This window comes from Sprattus sprattus (genome assembly GCF_963457725.1).
Source record: "Sprattus sprattus genome assembly, chromosome: 16".
In the NCBI taxonomy this organism is placed as follows: Eukaryota; Metazoa; Chordata; class Actinopteri; order Clupeiformes; family Clupeidae; genus Sprattus; species Sprattus sprattus.
The window spans coordinates 23,157,132-23,177,615 of record NC_137914.1 but is presented as its reverse complement, the minus strand read 5'-3'; the positions used below and the strand labels follow the sequence as shown (position 1 = coordinate 23,177,615).

General features: G+C 42.4%; 1 protein-coding gene across 1 annotated transcript; it reads left to right on the top strand.

Moving 5' to 3' along the window:
* Positions 1-241: 241 nt before the first annotated feature.
* Positions 242-19,954, top strand: pkp1a (plakophilin 1a; the record flags this gene model as incomplete). The annotated part of the gene is made up of 20 exons (XM_080853848.1): positions 242-416; positions 1,103-1,218; positions 3,660-4,045; positions 4,781-4,922; positions 5,863-6,070; positions 6,599-6,767; positions 8,097-8,214; positions 8,591-8,746; positions 9,329-9,499; positions 11,356-11,509; positions 11,737-11,923; positions 13,350-13,491; positions 15,123-15,310; positions 15,773-15,876; positions 16,126-16,258; positions 16,354-16,431; positions 16,589-16,730; positions 18,300-18,353; positions 19,488-19,580; positions 19,877-19,954. 19 exons carry the CDS (start codon positions 242-244, stop codon positions 19,560-19,562), a joined length of 2,898 nt encoding a protein of 965 aa, XP_080709974.1. The 3' UTR covers positions 19,563-19,580; positions 19,877-19,954.
* Positions 19,955-20,484: the final 530 nt, after the last annotated feature.

The following is a 20,484-nucleotide window of genomic DNA, read 5'->3' as shown; positions in this document are numbered from 1 at the left end:
CCAACCATATTGCATATCGACTCATCTTTCAGAAGGGGCCGCTGTCAACAGGCTTTCCTTCGAGAAATTGCACGCCACACCTACCTACCCAAGGCGTGGCATAGGTGTGGTCTACACACATAGGTACAGGATAATTGTTGCTGCGCAGTGTAGCCTTGATCTCCTCATGAAAAATCATTCTATTGATAATTGTTAGGAAATACGGCGTTCTTTCGGCATTCGGCATTATTTCACCGAAAAAATGACGGTTGATCCGTTGCGTTCAGCGATATCCCTTGGAAAGAGCGAGGATACGTCTCTCGCCCTGCCGTCAGATAACAAACTACGCACAGGACAGCAACGTGTTCTGGATCAAGTTTTCACTTTAAAGAGAAACAAGTCGAAACAACTTAAAAATGGATCCCTCTCGCCCACAAGTAAGTTATTGCTGAACTTTTGTATAGCTACGGAATAAGCCGTTATAAGCCATGCAACAAAACTGCCTGAAAACAAGTGCTGACTGGCTGTGACGGCGATCGTGCCGATGAGGTGTATCATTTATGAGCTCAGTAAATTTGGCTTAGCATTTTTAAACTTCACCTCATTATGCAGCTTGATAGGCTTTCCACTCTCATAATGTGAAACTGGGCTGTTGTGGCCTCTTCCGCGAAACTTGCTTACCATTTTGTTATTAGTTATGCGTTATGCAATGCAAGACAGCATTTCATTCTGTAGACCAGAAAGACACGATCACATAGATACCAGATGTTATTTGAAATGCATTATCCAAATGTAGATCTACATTTCAGATAATCAAACACCATTTCCGAGAAAGACTGTACAAATGATTCTTATCCACTAACAAAATACTATGAGAAAGTGGTGGATTACAAATAAAGTAGGATGCATCTGGTTGATATACATGTAAATAATGTAGTTTTTTTTTTGCTTTTTAAATTAAAAAAACTAAAACTACTAATATTTCATTACATCCATTGAAAAGTGAAACAACCATACAATATAGGCGTAATAATATAGCTATTGAAAATCACAGACATAACACAAGAGCCCAACTGTCTCTTTCTCACACCCTCCCTTGTTTGGTACACATTGCCTCATCCAGGTCCATCATCCTCAGCGACCTCAGAGTCTTTGACCTTCAGGTTCTCACCTACAACCATGAATGGCAGCGTCTTTGGAAGGAGCAAGTCGGTTGTAGTGGGTGGCCACAGTAAAACGGTAAGGTCAGACAGCACCTCTTTGGATAGACCCCACTTTATGTGGTACAGGCAAGGAAAGAATAATGTTCTTTTCTAATTATTTATTTTTTATTAACATATTACTAAACTTTGAATGTATGGAAAGCATGGTATCTGTATGAGCATGAATGTGATGGAAATTTAAAAGAAGTAACAGTCATGTTACAGCCATGTATCTCTCTGATTTCACTGCTACGATGAGCTATACTTTTGGATGAATATCCCTTCTCTCTCTTTTGTGTGATGTAGACCGTTTTTACTTTAATAAGTAAAGCGAGGGAGAGGGTGTGTAGTGAGATTGAATAAATAAACTCGTAAATCAAACTGATATCATAATAGATTTTGGTGTTTGAATGTTTAGCCAAATTGGCTGGCAGGCTGTAGGCCCACATGTGGTTTGGAATCCTCATCCAGAGAGCTGGCACATGGTGCGCTCATCTTCTTATCCACCCTTAAGGGGCTTTTGTTTGAAGGATCATGGGTAGTTTTGAGTGCATGGTAAACCCCAAAGTTTAAACGTGTGCATAAAGTCTACATGTTTGCACAATTGTGCATAAAGGCATAACCATTATGTTTAAGTCTGAATGAGTGTCAGAGTAAAATGTATTTCTAACCAAAACAGGCACTGTTCCACTTTAGATCTGGCATTGTGTCTGAAAGAACTTGAGAGGTTTTTAACCACATGGTGAATAATAGGTTCCGTTTGCTGTCTGGATATGGCTGAAATTACTAGTGCCTTCACTAGACCCCTGTCATTTTAGCTCCTGGAAGAGCCTTTTAATTTAGGAATACGAGATGAGCTACATTTGCCCATGGGACATTTCAGAGATTTTGTGTGTACCCCATCACTAATAAATTGAGAAGAACTTTTGGTTATGAATGCAGATTCATTTTGGTTGGTAGGAATTTCTGGTTGTCAGGTGAAACCAATACATCTTATTTCAAATCAAGAGTACATTTTCACCCTGCTGAATAAAACTAAACAAACATGAAGAGATATTTAGTTGTGGTAAGCCTTACCTTCCTTACCTCCACTCTCATCTGTTTACGAGAAAAGGTTGTCTTTTCACACCAGACTCAAGCCCAGTCATTATGATTTGTGAATGTTTTGTGTTAAAGTTCAGTTCAGTGCACATAGAGTGTTTTGAGAGATTGGATTGATCCCATTTGGGATAGGCCTATTGCATTCTATTGTCCCCTCGAGGAGTGCTTTGTTTAGTTTCACAGTTTTAATTGAATTGATTTAATTAAAGACAAGCATGTGGAGAAGTTGTAGTTTTATTTATTATAAGAATGGTTGCTAGGTGCCTGGAGCTTTGGCACAAAGCATAAGTGGTTGGCTTAGAAAAGCAATCAAAGATAACTATGTTTACTGATAAATACTCGGAAACTGTCTCTCTGTCTATAATGACCTAAGTAAGCTAGGCATGTCTGAGATCACTGACATTACCTAATATTTCTTTTTGTTACAACTTGTTTCTCCATCCACAAGAAATCCCTTCATTGTTAATTAATTAAATCAATCAAATTCAAACTGTGAAACTGAACAAAGCACTCCTCGAGGGGACGATACAATGCAATATCCCAAATAGGATCAATCAAATCTCTCGAAACACTCTCTGTGCACTGAACTGAACTTTCACACAAAACAGTCACAATTCATAATGACTTGGCATCAGTCTGATGTGAAAAGCAAACCTTTTCTCGTAAACAGATTAGAGTCTGTTAGACCTAGCACAAAAGCTACGTGTGTTTCAAATAGGTTTTTGGTCTAAGCGCTAAAAGTCAACTACAAATAATATTCGAGACTTTCAGTAAAGACTTTCAATACTCTGCAACATTCGCGTAGCACAGAAACAACTAACCGAGTCAATTTAGACATATAAAAAGTCGTGTAGATAGCTTAATTCACATGAAACATTCCCCACTACTTTAGCCACAACACGCCGCCATCTTGGATAGATATTTCCTTTTGAGTGCGTACTGATATGGAACGCTCAGGTAGATGAAAACAGGTCGTACAGTTACTATACCGTAGAATATAGCACACCCCGGAACCAACTCTCAGAATGGTGGATTCCATCTACCCGTGTTATAATTCCATCTACCCGTGTTATAATGAGCAGTATTATGGTCTGTATTTCATCTCAGGTTCTCAGTAGGTGCTTGGCAACAACAGCTTAGTTAAAGGTTTGATGGTTGATTGGCTGGAGTTGCTTATGGCTCGATCCAGACCACTATGTTTGTTCCCCATTTACATCAGCAACACTGTGCATGAACACAAGTTTGTTTAAGTGCATACACTGAACAGACAGTTAGAGGACCGTGAGGAGTCATTCTCTGAATTCAACAAAAAGTATATTGGATTAGAATCGCAGGCTGTACCTTTAATAGCAATAATTTTCTCTCTGTCTCCTTTAGCTTCTCCAGCAGAAGAGCCGTACGCTCTCCACAAAGACCAGGAGGCAGGTAAACGGCACCGTCCAAGAGCAGCGTTTCCAAGCCTCCAACTGGCCCCAGGCTCCCCTGTCACCCAAGCCTCTGGTACACAATGGGATCAAGTCCAGCATCAGTGACCCGGCCCTGGTCCCCCCCCACATGCTGAAGCGTGCCACCGGGCAGACCTCTGCCAAGCAGACTAGGGCCACCAATGCCAGTATACACTCCACCAACGAGTTTGTCAGCAGCCAGGTGGTCACCACCACACAGACCACACCGCAACGCTCTCAGATCGTCAGAACGCCGTCAAACCCAGGCCTGGTGGAGACCAAGATATCCGTCGTCAGGGCTAAAACTGAGGTGGCCGGGTGAGTGATGAGTGATGCTTAGTAAAATGCGCCATTCTACAAGGGCTTAAGGACTGTGATGACTAATACGGCGGCATTTGATAAGACCATGTCGCGATAGAGTTCATAGAGTCAAAGCCATTTAGTTTCTACTAGAGTCTGTTGTTTAAGTTTCTGTTTCTATAGAAAATTAAGTAATTTTGTACAGTTTCTTTACAGTTATAAAGTTAAACTGCCACGGATGCTCGCCCCAGAGTATTACAGTGTATAACCATATTGAAATTGCCTGTTATAGCATTCTTACTTAATACGGAATTGATTTTAATCGTTAATTTCTACCAAAGAAAAAAACGTTAAAAATAGGGCCCAGGTTGAAAAATCCCAAAGCTTGCGTTTAATGTTTGTGTCTGTGGTTTTGTTTTTGTTGGATTTTCTTCTCTGGATGTTCACTCTTGGACTATAGCATAATATACTTGTAGATGTAGATTTGTGGAATGCCATCATGTTGGTGTCCACACTGGCACTTTCAGTACAAACAAAAGCAAGAGGAACACACACACACACACACATACACGCAAAAGCAAGAGGAAGATGCCATGCACACATATAAGAACTCAAAACACAGACACAGGGACTGAGAAAGGGTTGATTTAGTTTCACACAGTTTTCACAATTACCTTGCCTTTCTGAGGTCAGTTATCTGTCATATTTAAAGTCATGTTTTGAAAGAGTATTATGTTGTGGTCCCTTGGGCAGGGGAAACCCTCTCAGCAGTATGCCAGACATGACAATGAGAGAGGCGGTGGAGTATCTCTCCAAAGAAGAGGGGAATTATCAGCTATGGGGAGCATCCTACATCCAACACAGCACCTTTAAGGAGGCCAAGCCCAAGCAGGAGGTACGGCTGACCAGATCTCAGGCACTCAGTTGATCAGTTGGGCGTTTCTCATTGCGTTTCTGTTTGCTTACTCATGTTACCGTCTGTCATATACTGTTGGTAACCAGTGAGAGATTGCTGTATGGTGTTTGCTTTGCTGAACCTGTCTGTCTCCTAACATTAGTCACAGATTCATGAGTATTCAACTTTCTTTAGTTGTTTTATTTTGATCTTTTTATTTTATTTTGATGTTTCGTTGCCATGGTGCTTTGTGTAATATGTTTTTATCGTGAGCGTTGCAGTCTTAACCCTCATCTGTGCATACGATCATTTATGCCAAACATGCTTTATCACATGCTGCTTGGAATTAGTTAACTTCCAAAGGAAGTGCAAGCCTGCTATTTAGAGGCCCAAAATATGGTATAAGTGATAATAATAATATTGCTAAGAACATTCAGTTTAAATGTGATTATGACACAAGTGGCTTTTTGAGTAGTTTATTGGACAGCACATTATGAGTAGCTCAGGAATTATAGTTAGTTAGCTGTCTTTTTTTGTGGATTAGTGTCTCGTTATAAAGTCAGTGAGCTGCTGTGTAAGTTTTACAGAGCTAATTAATAAAAATGTGCATATAAATAGGATTGTACTAGACTGAACTATTTTGTGTGTGGCTGAATTGACAAGTAGGCATGTGTGTTTATGTGTCTGTCTGTGTATTTTGTGTGTGTGTGTATGTATGTGTCTATGTGTGTGTCTATGTGTGTGCATGGATGTGTGTGTGTGTGTGTGTGTGTGTGTGTGTGTGTGTGTGTGTGTGTGTGTGTGTGTGTGTGTGTGTGTGTGTGTGTGTGTGTGTGTGTGTGTGTGTGTGTGCGTGTGTTTGTTTGTGTGTATGTATGTATGTGTCTATGTGTGTGTGTGTTTCCACCTGTTTACATGGGTGTGTGTGTGTCCATATAAGGTCCTGCAGCTGGGGGGGATCCCTCCTCTGGTGGCTCTGCTGCAGAATACAACCTCTCAGGTCCAGCAGACTGCTGCCGCCGCCCTGCGGAACCTCGTGTTCATGAACAACGATAATAAGCTGGAAGTGAACCGCTGTGGGGGCACGGACGAGGCTCTGGTCCTGCTCAAGGAAACAAACTCCACCTTCATTCTGAAGCAGCTCACAGGTACGGAGCTAAGTGGCTGCCCTTAGCTTCTTTTGTTGGCTAAAGTCAGTGGTTGTGTTGACAACAATTGTGATTTGCAAATCCAGATGGCTGTCACCTTAAAATGTATCTATTTAGACCAGGCATAAAACCTGCCCTGATCTGAAAAAAAAGGGTCACACTTTATTTGGATAGTCCCCTATAAACTATCTACAGATGTTCAAATTATAAACAAACTATTTGTTGTAACTCTGTTCACTACAATGTATGGTCAAGGTTAAGGTTAGGGGTTGGGTTTGGTTATGAACTATCCAAATAAACTGTTACCGAAAAAAAGACACACAACACTAAATGTTTAATTATGAATTGGAACTTATTAATTCATGATTGTTGGTTGGTTGTTATGGTGAGCTTTGCATGACCTCTATGAATGTTCTCCCATAATGTTATTTTGTAGCTTCCAACAGCATCTTTAAATTAGGATAATATGATGAGCAGGCACTATTTTAAGTTAGGTTAGGGTTAATATGTGCTCTGTCTGTTGGCCAGGCCTTCTGTGGAACCTGTCATCAGCAGATGAGCTGAAGCCCAGTCTGATAAAAACGGCCCTACCAGTTCTCACAGAGAGCATTGTGGGGCCCTACACGTGCTGGTCCGACACCAGCGTCAGTAACTACGGAGACCCAGAAGTGTTCCACAGTGCTACCGGCTGTATGCGGTAAGGACAACGAATAACTAATATCATTGTGTCTCCATTGGGAATTATATCTTGTGAGAACAGATATTTGCATTTCGCCAGCTCCATGGCAAAGCTTTCCAGAGTGAATCATACTGTGCTGGATACGCTTCAGCTTGCCATTTGAGTTTGAACTAGTTTAGTTTCATTCGCGTCTATGACTGCGCAGCTAAAGAAAGGTTGTTATTGTCTGTTAACTGTTAAAGGGATAGTTCGGTTTTTAAGACATGAATCTGTATGGCTTCCCCGTCACCAGTGTCATGCAATCATGCATCACTTACCCCCGACAGCGTCCTGTGAGCAGAGTTCTCGTCCAGTTTTGGTCAAACCGAAAGTAGTCCGGCAGGTTTGCTAGACCCAGCAAAATAACACCTGTTTCCATTGTTGGGTACAGAGATTGCATAACCAAACTATCGACTGGGTTAAAGCAGTTTTATAATGGAATCATTGATTATTGATTATATATGAAGTATGTGTCTGTTATGGTCATTTGTACATGGCTCAGTCTTTTTCATTTTGGTAGATGGTTCAATGGATCTAGTGTCATGACTTGAGGTATAGTTTTAAAGACTAACGGATAAGTGTACCTCAAAATCCTTGATAGCTCAACTGGTAGAGCAGGAAAAATATACTGATAAAGGTGTTTACCTTACCTTCTGTCTAGGCTGCCTGGGATAAACATCAGCAATGTGATTTTAAGCTGGATGGTGTTGTTTCATTAAGAACGAAAGTGTCAAAATCAGTGTCATTATTAGATACCATTGGGCATTTATGGATGTGCTTGACAAAGAGGCAGAGATTGATTACTTACCATTCCACCACTGAACTATCTACCACACACATATACATTGTGTTGTCAGTAGACATGACAGGAAAGTATTAGTCTTTCAGCCAACTTTCTCTAGAGGTTCCCTGTGTAAGTGTGAAACCACTGCCGTTCTACGATGACTAAAGGCGCTCACATGCTTGTCCGATCGTGCTCTCCGATCCGACGAGGCACGCCCTAAAACTCCCTCCTTGAGTTGGGACCACACCTTTGAGCACCTGGGACAGCCTTCCGATCGTGTCGGATGGCCTCTGAAGCACCGCTCGAATTTTCTCAAGTGTCTAACATCACCCCTCAGCCACCCAGACAGCACACTATGGGCAAAAGAGCATATAGGTAGCAGAGTGTGACAGACATGGAGACAGCACGCTTTGGAGGTACAAGGTAGAATGGTTAGAACAGTAAGGGCATGGAATGTTGATGGAATCTTGCAATATCTATAGTATCAGCTTAGTGTTATAACTAAGCCTTGGCTTATTCAACAGCAACCTGAGTTGTTCCAGTAAGGTGGAGAGGCAGGCGATGCGGGGCTGCCACGGCCTTATCGACTCCATCGTCACGTACGTGCAGTCCTGTGTGGCCATTGACAGTGTGGATGACATGGTAAGCCAACAAACAAAAACTCACTGTCACTATTATCTGTCGCAGTCATGAGCTGCTGTCAGTCAGTTCCCAGTGCAGCATTGGCTGATGGTTAGTCAGACTGTTGATTGAGTAAGTTTTGTTTTTTCAAATGGAAACTTGACCAATATGATATTACTATCTTCAAATATAATCATGTCATGTCATATCATGTACCGTGTATCTAGGGTTGTTATTTAGGTCTCTTTCCAACCCCATATTTCAGGGTATCAAGCAATACTGTGTTAATTAGAGCTGTTTTTGAGACACAGACATTTTTCAGTCAGTTATTGCAAGTTAAAGTGTTTGGCTATGTACAGCTGAGAACATGTTGTTGCTATTCGGTTGCTTCATACAGTCGGTGGAGAACTGTGTGTGTATCCTGCACAACTTGACATACCAGCTGGAGACTGAGGCCCCTGAGCAGTTTGAACCAGCTGAAACGAGGGGCAATGCCACCAAAGAGTCCTCAACCATAGGCTGCTTCAGTCCCAAAAGCAAAAAGATCCAGGAGGTAACGTACAATCAGATCTGTGTTACATAAGGAGGTCACACACAATCAGATCTGTATTACATAAGGAGGTAACACACAATCAGATCTGTATTACATAAGGAGGTAACACACAATCAGATCTGTATTACATAAGGAGGTAACACACAATCAGATCTGTATTACATAAGGAGGTAACACACAATCAGATCTGTATTACATAAGGAGGTAACACACAATCAGATCTGTATTACATAAGGAGGTAACACACAATCAGATCTGTAATGTATGAGTCCCCATCTGAATGAGTTTATTATAATTCTACAAATAGTTTTAAGTAGCTTCATTACTTAACAGTAATCTCAGTCTTCAGCCTTTATTATAAAACAATGTAGAGACTATCAGTAACAGTAACCACAAAAAAATCAGCAAGGTTATTTTATGACATTTTTTGATAAATGTCCCCATAGCCTCCACATAACCTGTCAATACTCTTGATCAGCTGGGTCTATTATACGTATGAAGCCCATTTAGACTGTGTGCCAAACCTGGTAAGAGCATACAGTTCATCAATGCATTTTTAACTGTGATCATCCAACTTGACAGAATGCCTTTAGCGTTCCACTGATTGACGAAAGCGACCCTAAGGGCATGAGTTTGCTCTACCACTCCAAGACCATCCAGACGTACCTGTCCCTGTTGGGCTCCAGTCAGAAGGACGCCACGCTGGAGGCCTGCTGCGGTGCTCTGCAAAACCTCACTGCCAACAAGAGCCAGGTAAGGTCAACAGAAGAGGAAGTGGTTTGAAGTGTGATGAATCACTGCAACAATTGGTTCTATTCAGGAACGCTGGGTACACCCTGTGCTTGAGACAATAGATTTGTGTGAAGTGGAGTCTACCGACTTTTTGATTGATTTGTGGAACAGTGCTTGTATGTGTTGGCTTAACTACAACAGTGTTCTGTTGTTAGACCGAAGCATCGTGGCTCCGTAGAATCTGAAAATGACTAGTGAACCTGGTGTGTTTGGGTCGGTAGTTCTCCTATATGTTGTTAGTTCAACCTTTTTGAATTTGTGAAAAGTGACTAGCTCTCTTAAAATGTGTTAAATTGCTTACAGTTTTTCACTATTGTTAAAAAGTATAAAGCTAAAATTCGGCACAATCTGCACAACCTTCACGTCATGTATCAATCGCTCGCCCCAAGTGGGAAATACTTAAGATTCCCTTATCTACATTAGAGTCCGATTTTCCTTGTGAACACACTGATGTCAATTACACATCACGTTGTTGTCAAAACAGTGTACACAAAGTTCTGTTGTTGCACACAATTTTCAAGTAAAATCTCAAAGCATCAACCTGCAAACCACAAATAGTCAAATCTCTAAACTTTCAGGTCTTTTGACCAATTTGCAGTGAGGACTGCACCATTAAAGTGTCTTGAGCCTCTGTTTTGTTGGATAAACTATTGAAAACTTTGAAAAGATCCACAATCAGAGAAGGAGAGGGGTAAGAGTGAGAGGAGGAAGAAGAGGAGGACAAGAAGGAGGAGGAGTAGGAGGTTGAAGAGTAGGAGGACAGAGAGAAGGAAGAGGAGGACAAGGAGGAGGAACAGAATGAGGACAAGGTGAAGAAGGAGGAGGATCAGGAGAAAGAAGAAGGAGAATGGTCATCTCTAATGAGATTTGGGCCGCTGTGGTAGACCATGTTTTCATGGTTTTTCATTAGAACCTTCAGGATGGAGAACAAGTACGAAATCTGTTTGCCTTGTGTACTGTAATACTGCATATCAATATAATATACGTAGTGTGCTCACAGTATTTGTATTTTGCAGGACTGAAAGAGAACCACACTGTGGAGGAAGAAAACACACTTTCAATATTTTTTGAAAGCAAAGTACCATTTTCCAGGAGATATAAAGGGTTTTGCATTTTCAGTTAGTTGCTTTGGAATTTGTGTTTAGAGTTTTGAGAACGAGGCATGCTTTCAAAAAATGTGTGTAAGCAATTGAGAAAAACTATAAGCATTTTGTATACAATTTTATGTCAATACAATCTGGTGGAACAGGAGACTAAAATTGTAAATATGGTTTGTGAGAACAACGGTATTGCTGTTTTATGTTTGACTATGAAAAATGTAGGCCTACACTGATACATTTTACAAAAGGAGAAAGGGCTCAATGAGTCATTGTCATTCATATGGTGTGTTTCGATGATTGTGTTTTCAATTTTGCACTTCTGTGTGCTGTAAATGCTTGGTAGTGTGCAGCTAATGCTTAGTTGTGTGTACTAAATGAATGTATGTGTGTGTGTTTTGAAAATATGGCTGTGTGTACCAAATGAAAACACGAGTTCAATTTTGTGAACAGTTAAGAGATTTGATAGCAAAGAGTCATCTTGCAAAGGGAGTGTCAGGTTTAGCATTTTGTGTGTGAGGTTTTCAATTTTCTGTGTGCAGTTTTGAGAAAGACGTTACTGTTTTGAAAAACGGGTTTTAGCAACAGTGAAAAACTGTAATACATTCTTTGTGAAAATAAAGACTATTCTGATTTCCGTGTTAGGATTCACATCCCAGGGGTGACCGTTATCGCCGCTGTGATTAAAATCGTTTGACTAACTGCTCACTGTTCTTTCAGGTGTCCAGCCTCATTAGTCAAACCATTGCACAGAAGTTGAATGGCTTGCAGACGATTTCCCCTTTACTCAAATCACCCAACCCCGGCCTGCAGAAGACGACCATGTCTCTGCTGGGCAACCTTAGCAGGACCACATCTCTACACAACAATATGGGTAAACACAACTTCATTGTATGTCAATCAATTGCCTATCAATATACATGAGTTGCTGGTATTATTATTATTTGGTATTACTTATGTGAGTGAACTCATGTGAATCTCTGCAAGTTTTTGATATAGTTTGTTTCCCTTGGTGTGTGACTGTGTCTATATGTGTGTGTGTGTGTGTGTGTGTGTGTGTGTGTGTGTGTGTTTGTATCTGCGTTGGCCTTTTTTTTTCAGTGCGGCAAATCCTTCCCCAGCTTGCCATGCTTCTGACATCTGGTCCTAAGGAAATGAGCAACTGTGATGACACAGTGGTCACTGCCTGCAACACTGTGCGCACCCTACTGATGTCCGATCCGGACGTAGGCAAGAGGGTAGTGACCGCTGCCCTGGTCGAGACTCTCACTGACTTGGCTGAGAATAGGTAAGAAGCGTTTCTGTAGGGGGTCAAGGGGTCAAGCTGATGGGCGCTTTGTTTGCATTCATATGTTCTTGAGCTTGTTTCTGTTTCTTCTTCTATTTGGATTCCAAATAAAGGGGTTTGACACTCACATGCAAAACAAGGCAGTCACCGGGCTTGGAAAAGGCAGCACCCCAAGCAGATTGTCTTCAAGTCTTTTCAAACGATGCAGTCTAACTCTCCTTCATGAACTTGATTATTGGTGCAATTGAACAGCTCTGAGTCAGAAACAGGACGGAGTGCCCATTTAATGTGGACATAATGACCCGGTGTTGTTTGAGAAAGCCACTGCTGCCATTGGTTTGCTCTCGGGTTAAATATGTAGTGTTTTTTGTAGGAAAAAGGCATAGAGACCGTACCTGTTGTTCTACAGTGCACTGAAATAGAATTGAAATCACAAAAGGCCTTTCACTGTTAAAAAAAATAATTCTGCATTAAGTGTAATCTTTTTGACATCTTAGTTGATTAACAGTAACAGTATCTTGGTTATGTCATTTTGTTTTCTATTTGACAGAGCTATGTGAGGACAGGCAAGATGTAAAGTTTTAGTATGAAGAACTTATGTCAAGGGCTTTTGGTCTGTGGTGTTGGCATGGTAATCAAACACAAACATCTTATTCAAAAGTGTGCACATGAATGTGACACAGCCCTTAATTACTATCAGTAGTAACCTTACATATATGAAAGCTTTGTTGAGAAAATAAATAAACACACTCAAATGCACACACACCCACACATATTTATATATTTATATATACAGTATATATATAGAGAGAGAGGGAGCGAGAGAGCTGTGTAATAAAAACAGTGTGGTAAAGCCATCAAGCCATCAGACTGATTCCAATGTAAAGATATGCATGTGCTAAAATTGTGATTGCATTTCAGTATACATGCACATTAAAGGCACCCAGTGTAACTTTATAGGTTTGAGACTCGAAAAATAAACATTCAATTTCTAGTCTTTTTTACACGTAGTAAGTATTGATAACTCCATACCATTACATATCGACATTCAAGGAGCAAAGATGTGACGTCGTTGTGTGGTGAGAACTGATAGAAAATCGTAAACAACAACAATCGCCGGTGGGGAGAGGCCATTTTTCCATTGACTGGAATCCTGCTTTATTTATTGGTGGCACCAATAAATAAAGAAAATGGCGGCGATTGTTGTTGTTATTGATTTTCTATCAGTTCTCACCACACAACAATGTCTCATCTCTGCTCCTTGAATGTCGATATGTAATGGTATGGAGTTATTGAAACTTACTACGTGTAAAAATGACTAGAAATTTAATGTTTATTTTTAAGCCTCGAAAGTTGCACTGGGTGCCTTTAAGGAAATTGTTTGGGTTTAAATGAAGCATTAACGCATCCTTTTTGTCCTGAACAGGAAGTTCCCAAAGGCTAGCAAAGCAGCGTCTGTTCTTCTGTACAGCTTGTGGGACGAGAAGGATATCCAGATCCTCCTGAAGAAGGTAATCAAAATCACCTCTGAATTCAGATTTTTTTTTATTAATAGTCGGACCACTCACGTTATATCCTGTGAGTGCTAAAGATATGCTGTAAGTACTAAAAATATGCTGTGAGTATTTACAAGAGCTGGCCTATGGTTCTTTGCCCCACCTTGAAGTTTGTATGCATGTTTGCATTGGCGGTTGTGCTGTTGTCTGGGCTGTTGGATGATTTTTCATCTTGACAGATTCTCGGCAGGCCTTTTTTAATGCAGACAGGCAGACAGAGGAAGATAGGGATGGGTGTGGTACAGAGACATGTCTGTGTCTGTCAGTGGAGGGTTCTTATTTTTTTGAGGATCCTTTTGCTCTTTCTTCTCATACAAAGACACACACCCTCTCTTCTCCTCGCACACTCCATCTCCACCCCTTTCACTCTCTCCCACGCGTGAAGGCAAAGTCCCCCACACACACACACACACACACACACACACAAATATAGTACAGCACAGTACACAGGGCATGCACACACACACACACACACACACAGACGCACTCACATGCCAGCATGCATGAGCTTACACACACAATCTCATACTCTCACTCTCACTCTCTCTCGCACACACACACACAGAAAATACACACATTTTCCATTCTGCCACACCCTCCTTGAATAAGTGAAACCGAATCGGAGAGGAATCCAGGGAGGCAAGTTTTCAGAGTGACAGCAGAAAGGAAACAAATTAAATAAGAAGCAGCCTCCTTTCTTTCTCACACATTATCACAGTATTTCCCAATTCCAATGATATCCCTGGAACATCGAATGCTTCAGTCATATTCAGGTTTTTTTTTATAGTTTATTTTGAATGACCTCCTATAGTACACTTCCCAAAGTGCATTGGGCATATAACCTCAGAAACGTTCCAATCTTGTGGAAGTCTAAACAGACAATTAGTCTGACTGATGGAACTAAGACCCTGGTTCAGACATGACAGTCAGACAAAATGTGTCTGTAGATGAAGATGTAAATAGATAGGTGGAAACTTATGTGTAGATATTTAGATAAAAATAGAAAGGTGGACACTCATGTGTAGAGATGTAGATGTCAATAGGTAGGTGGACACTCATGTGTAGAGATGTAGATATAAATAGATAAGTAGACACTAATGTGTAGAGATGTAGATATAAATAGATAAGTAGACACTAATGTGTAGAGATGTAGATATAAATAGATAAGTAGACACTAATGTGTAGAGATGTAGATATAAATAGATAAGTAGACACTAATGTGAAGAGATGTAGATATAAATAGATAAGTAGACACTAATGTGTAGAGATGTAGATATAAATAGATAAGTAGACACTAATGTGTAGAGATGTAGATGTCAACAGATAAGTAGACACTAATGTGTAGAGATGTAGATATAAATAGATAAGTAGACACTAATGTGTAGAGATGTAGATATAAATAGATAAGTAGACACTAATGTGTAGAGATGTAGATATAAATAGATAAGTAGACACTAATGTGTAGAGATGTAGATATAAACTACTACTACTATAGTGCTAACTCCTAAAGTCACTTAGGAAGTGACTGTAGCTTTTGACCAGGAGAAGATGTCATCAGGTGGTGACCAACTTTCATTGGACGTTTCGACCCTGAACCACAACGCCCTCCTGGTCCCCAGCTTAACTCCTCCCTCCTATTCCAGAGCCAGCCAGAGGCTCTCTCTGCGGCTTCCCCCAACCTACGGGCAGCTGTCTTCCTATCCCTTCCTTTTATTCCCAGCGCTGTGAGCGTGTTCCACACAGACTGTGCCGGGAAGCCCCTGCATCCAACCTCTACTGGGAATAGCCAGGCCTGCCATCCCTTGTCCCTGCATTGTTGGACCAGGTCCTGGTACTTAGTGGCTTTCCTCTCGTAGGCTTCACCGCATCCTTCTTCCCACGGGACGGTTAGTTCGATCAGGATGATCTTCTTGGCCACTTCTGACCAAATGACCATGTCAGGCCTCAGGGAAGTTTGGACGACCTGGGGAAAGTGTAGTTTCCTTCCCAGGTCCACCCTCATCTCCCATGATGGTGCTGTCTGCAGTAGGCCCTTCTTGGTCTTCTTGGAGGATGATGGTTTCTCCCCCTCCCTGATGAACTGGATGGATGGTGTTGGTCTCGACTGAGGTTGGTGCTTTTTCCGTCTCTCCTGCTCCAAGATGTCGGCCAGTGCTCTGAGGACCTTGTCGTAGCGCCAACGGTATCTCCCCTGGCTAAGAGCAGTCTTACATCCTGCCAGAATATGCGCCATTGTTCCTCTCTCCCCACATAACCTGCACTGTGGGTCCTCCCTCATTCCCCACCTGTACAGGTTTGTTGGAGTTGGAAGGGTGTCGTACACTGAGCGGAGCAAGAACGAGATTCGGAAAGGCTCCAGTCTCCAGAGTTCAGGCCAGGTGATCTTGCGCTTTGGAAGTTCCCACTTCGTCCAGGCTCCTTGAACACCAAGCTCCACAGCCTTAGACCATCTCCCCTCCTCCTCTAGCTGCCGGACCTCGGCTTGGACCATGTCTCTCCTCTGCCTTGGGTCGGCTTTCGTCCATTGTTGGAAATGGGTGGACCCTAGTCCCTGCCGCCCAGTGCACGGGTTCCCGATGATGTCCTTCAACTTCAGCCGGCTTTCTGCCTGTTCCACTTGTGTGGCTGCCGCCCATTTGCGCCCAGATCTTGTGGTGACACCTGCGCCTCTAACCATCTTGTCGGTGGAATCTCTGAGCATCATCACTATCCTGCACTTTGCCACCTTGAACTCCTCGACCACCGATGATAGGGGTAGCTGTAGCTGTCCTGACCTGATGTACAGCCCTACTGACGTGAAGCTTGGTGGAATACCAAGCCACTTGCGGAGATGTTTGTTCACTTTCCTCTCAATTCCTTCAACCGCTGTCATAGGAATCTCGTAAATCGTCAGGAGCCACAGAAGTCTTGGAAGCAGGCCATGCTGGAACAGCCAGGTCTTGAACTTGCCTGGTAGGCCTGAGCTCTCTATCTTCAGCAGCCACTCTTCTGCCTGCTTCTCGGTCCTTAAAACACTGGCTTTGTCCTTGAGTGATGAGTCGTACCACTTGCCCAGGCATTTTATTGGGTTATCCTCAATCGGTGGTATGAGTTCCCCCTGGATTTGAAGTTGGAACCTGTTTGTTACCTTACCATTCCTGATCACCAAGCTTCTCGACTTCTTAGGCTTGAACTTCATTCAAGCCCACGTTGCCACGTCGTCGAGTGCCTTCAGGATCCACCTTGTTTGCACATGGGTTGCAGTTGTGATGGTAAGGTCATCCATAAAGCCTCTAAGTGGAGGTTGGCGAATGCCAGACTCCATTATTGGCCCTCTGGATTCCTTCACTGCCGCTGTTATGAGAAGGTTTATTCCCATAACAAACAAGATGGGGGAGATGGTGCAGCCCGTTACGATCCCCTTTTCCAGGTCCTGCCACTGTGTTGTAAACTGGGTGGTCTGGAACCGTAATTTGAATCCACTGAAGTAGGTGGTGATCATTCCCCTGATGTGTTGGGGGATATGGTAATGCTCCATTGCTGTGTTGATGAGGTCGTGAGGTATTGAACCATATGCGTTGGCCAAGTCGAGCCAGACGACTGTTAGGTCTCCTTTGCTCTCCTTGGCCTCACGGATCAGCTGGCTGAGGATGCTTGTGTGCTCCAAACATCCAGGGGAGCCTGGGATGCCTCCTTTTTGGATTGAGGTGTCGACATACTTATTCTTAATCATGTACATGGTCAGCCTCCGTGCCAGGACTGAGAAGAATATTTTGCATTCCACGCTCAGGAGAGAAATGGTTCGGAATTGGCCTATTTCAGAGGAGTCCATTTCCTTTGGTACAAAGCACCCTTCTGCTCTCTTCCAAGATGATGGAGTTATGCCTTTTGTCCATAGCCTCCGCAACAGGTTCCATAGCCTGCGCAGAAGCATTGGGCATCTCTTGTAAACCTTGTAGGGTATAGAGCTAGGTCCTGGGGCAGATGATGACCGGGCTTTCTGTACAATGTCGTGGACTTCTCTCCATGTTGGCTCTTTTGTGTCAAGCTCTTCCTCCGGAGTTTCACTCCCTCCAATCATTTGGTGTACGTCCAAAGCTTGGCCTCTAAGAGTGTCACTGTGGCTTTCTTTGAGGAACTCTTCCACAGCTTCTTTAGGGCTGGTCAGTCTCCCAGATCTTGCTTCCCCCAACAAGGTTTTTGTGAACCTGTAGGGGTCCTTGATGAACTGAGCACGCTTAACCTCCTTCTCCTTTCTCAGTCTCAGAGACCTCTCAGCCCTTCTTAGTCTGCGCAGTTGCCCTCGAAGTTCAGTGGTCAGGTCTTTGATGCCCTCCTTCTCTTTGGAACTAGCCTGTTTGTATTGCTTGTTAAGAGTCTTGATTTCTCCTCTCAACTGCGTAATCTCTCTTGCCCTTCTGTTGGTCTGTTTTCTGGGTGCCTTGCCGCTTCCTTTCTTCTCCTCAGTGCCAAAGCGCTCTTTGGCCATGGTGTAAACAATTGCAGTCATGCTGTCCATTTTCCTTTCAGCTGATCCTGCCAATGCGGCCTCTAGAACTCTGTCGAGGTCCTGGTCTAGTTGGTACCACGCAATGTTGTTGTTAGCTGGGGGCCACTTCACTCTTTCTCTCGTAGGTTGGGTGCCTGGGGTAGTGTTAGGAGGGACCCTCTGGTTTAGGGGTGGAGCAGATGCTGAGAGGTCTCCTGTGCTGTGGGGTGCTTCCTGACAAGAGTCCTCCTGCGTCTCACTGGGTGTCTCCACCATGCGCTGCATCTGTTTTTCCCCTTTCCCGCAGGTGGTCTTAGATTGATGTATCTTAAGTCCCCTTGCGTTTTTGCAGATCTTCCCGCAATGGCACTTCACTTCTAACACTTCCCCTGTTAGTGTGGTCTGGGTGAGCCGTCTCGTTGTCCGTGTGCTTGCCGTAGCCGTTACCGTTGAATCCGTCCTGTTGAGTCTCTCATCCTCCCCCCCTCTCGGGAGACTCTGGGGGTATTGCTCATTGATTTGTGTCGTAGCAATGGTCGGTGCCCTCTTGCGAGTGCTGTGGGTAAGGTTGCTAGCCTCACCCACCCACGCCAGTCTTTCCTGGAGGTCATCTGTCTTTCCAGCGTCACCATTCTTCCTTGGTTGCCATCCAGCCTTTCCTGGAAGTCACTGGTGTCCCAGAGTAAAAGCTATATTATACACAATAAAGTGCTAACTCCTAAAGTCACTTAGGAAGTGACTGTAGCTTTTGACCAGGAGAAGATGTCATCAGGTGGTGACCAACTTTCATTGGACGTTTCGACCCTGAACCACAACGCCCTCAAGTTGGCGGGTCGGCAGTGATGGCCAGTCACTGCCCACCTTCTCCTGGATAAGTAGACACTAATGTGTAGAGATGTAGATATAAATAGATAAGTAGACACGAATGTGTAGAGATGTAGATGTCAATAGGTAGGTGGACACTCATGTGTAGATATGTAGATATAAATAGATAAGTAGACACTAATGTGTAGAGATGTAGATATAAATAGATACGTAGACACTAATGTGTAGAGATGTAGATGTAAATAGATAAGTAGACACTAATGTGTAGAGATGTAGATGTAAATAGGTAGGTGGACACTCATGTTTAGAGATGTAGATATAAATAGATGGGTAGACACTAATGTGTAGATATTTAGATAAAGATAGGTACACAGGTGACACAGCCCTTAATTATTATCAGGCTCTAGTAACACACACACCTGCACACACATATTTATCTATTGAGAGAGAGCTATGTAATAAAAACAGTGTGGTAAAGCTATCAAAACATCAGACCGATATCAATGTAAATGTTCTTTGAAGATATAAATAGTTATGTAGACACTAATGTGTAGAGATGCCTTGGCATAATGTCAGTATTGACTTTAACCAAAGGCATGACAGCTTCCACATCTCCGTGATCTTTAGTGTATCAGTGCATTCATGCCGGTACAGCTTAGTTGCAACATGATAGAAACATCAACAATCCTGTTAATCGTCTGTTCTTTTACAACAGCAAGGAATGAACAAGACCACATTTGTGAATGAAGACACAACAGCTGCCCACAAATCAATGCAGGTTGTTGAATGATGACAGACAAGATGGATGGTAGGTTTTGTTCTTTCAAACCTTCTGCTGAAATGTAAACAAGTCACACCAGAAGTAGTGGAACTCATTGTAACTGGACGCACCATTAAGAGATTAAATGTTGGTGCTTTCTGTAACCAGTGTTTTATCGTCCTGGTGAACAATGTTGTTGTTTTTTTTCTGGGGAATTGCCTTTATTAAGGCAGTCTAATTCTCAATAGTATCACTGGGGCTGATAGTACAGCTCTACATGGAATTAGCTCTGAAGAGAAAAATCACTGGATGCTGTCTGATCATTTATGGACCCCTCTGTGCAGGTGGAGACTTGTGAGCTTGTGAATTTCGCCCACACTTCTAAAGGATTCCCTCTTGTCTATTTTGGGATGTTATTAAGAAGATCCTGTCACCGTCACCATTTCGTTGTTGTTACTTACATTTGCTACAATTCAACTGTTAATCGCATCATGGACACATACTTCTACATTGATATATGGAAAGACATACTACAAACTGTACTACAAACAGATGAAAACAAAGAGATGAGAAAAGAGTTAACCAAACATTATATTCATTAAAACACAAATTCCACTGTACATACTGTTAGGCCATATATCCATTTGTCAGACTTTCAGGATGAGTCTGGGAAAGCTTCCTCTCATGATCAAATCTAGGGAGGCTGTTAACAGTATTAGCATTTCTTGCAAATTTAACAGACAAGTAATTCATCCCTTACCTTAATCCTGCAATCCACATGAATTATACTTGGCAGGCATGATGCCCCATGTCTTGAAGTTTCTTGATTGATTAATGCAGCCAGAATATGCTTAAATATGAGTCTCCAAAATTGTTTATTGACGGTTGTTTTATCAGGGCATCTATCTTCACGCTAGCTTTCACAATGCAAAGCCTCAGAGCTTAAATATAA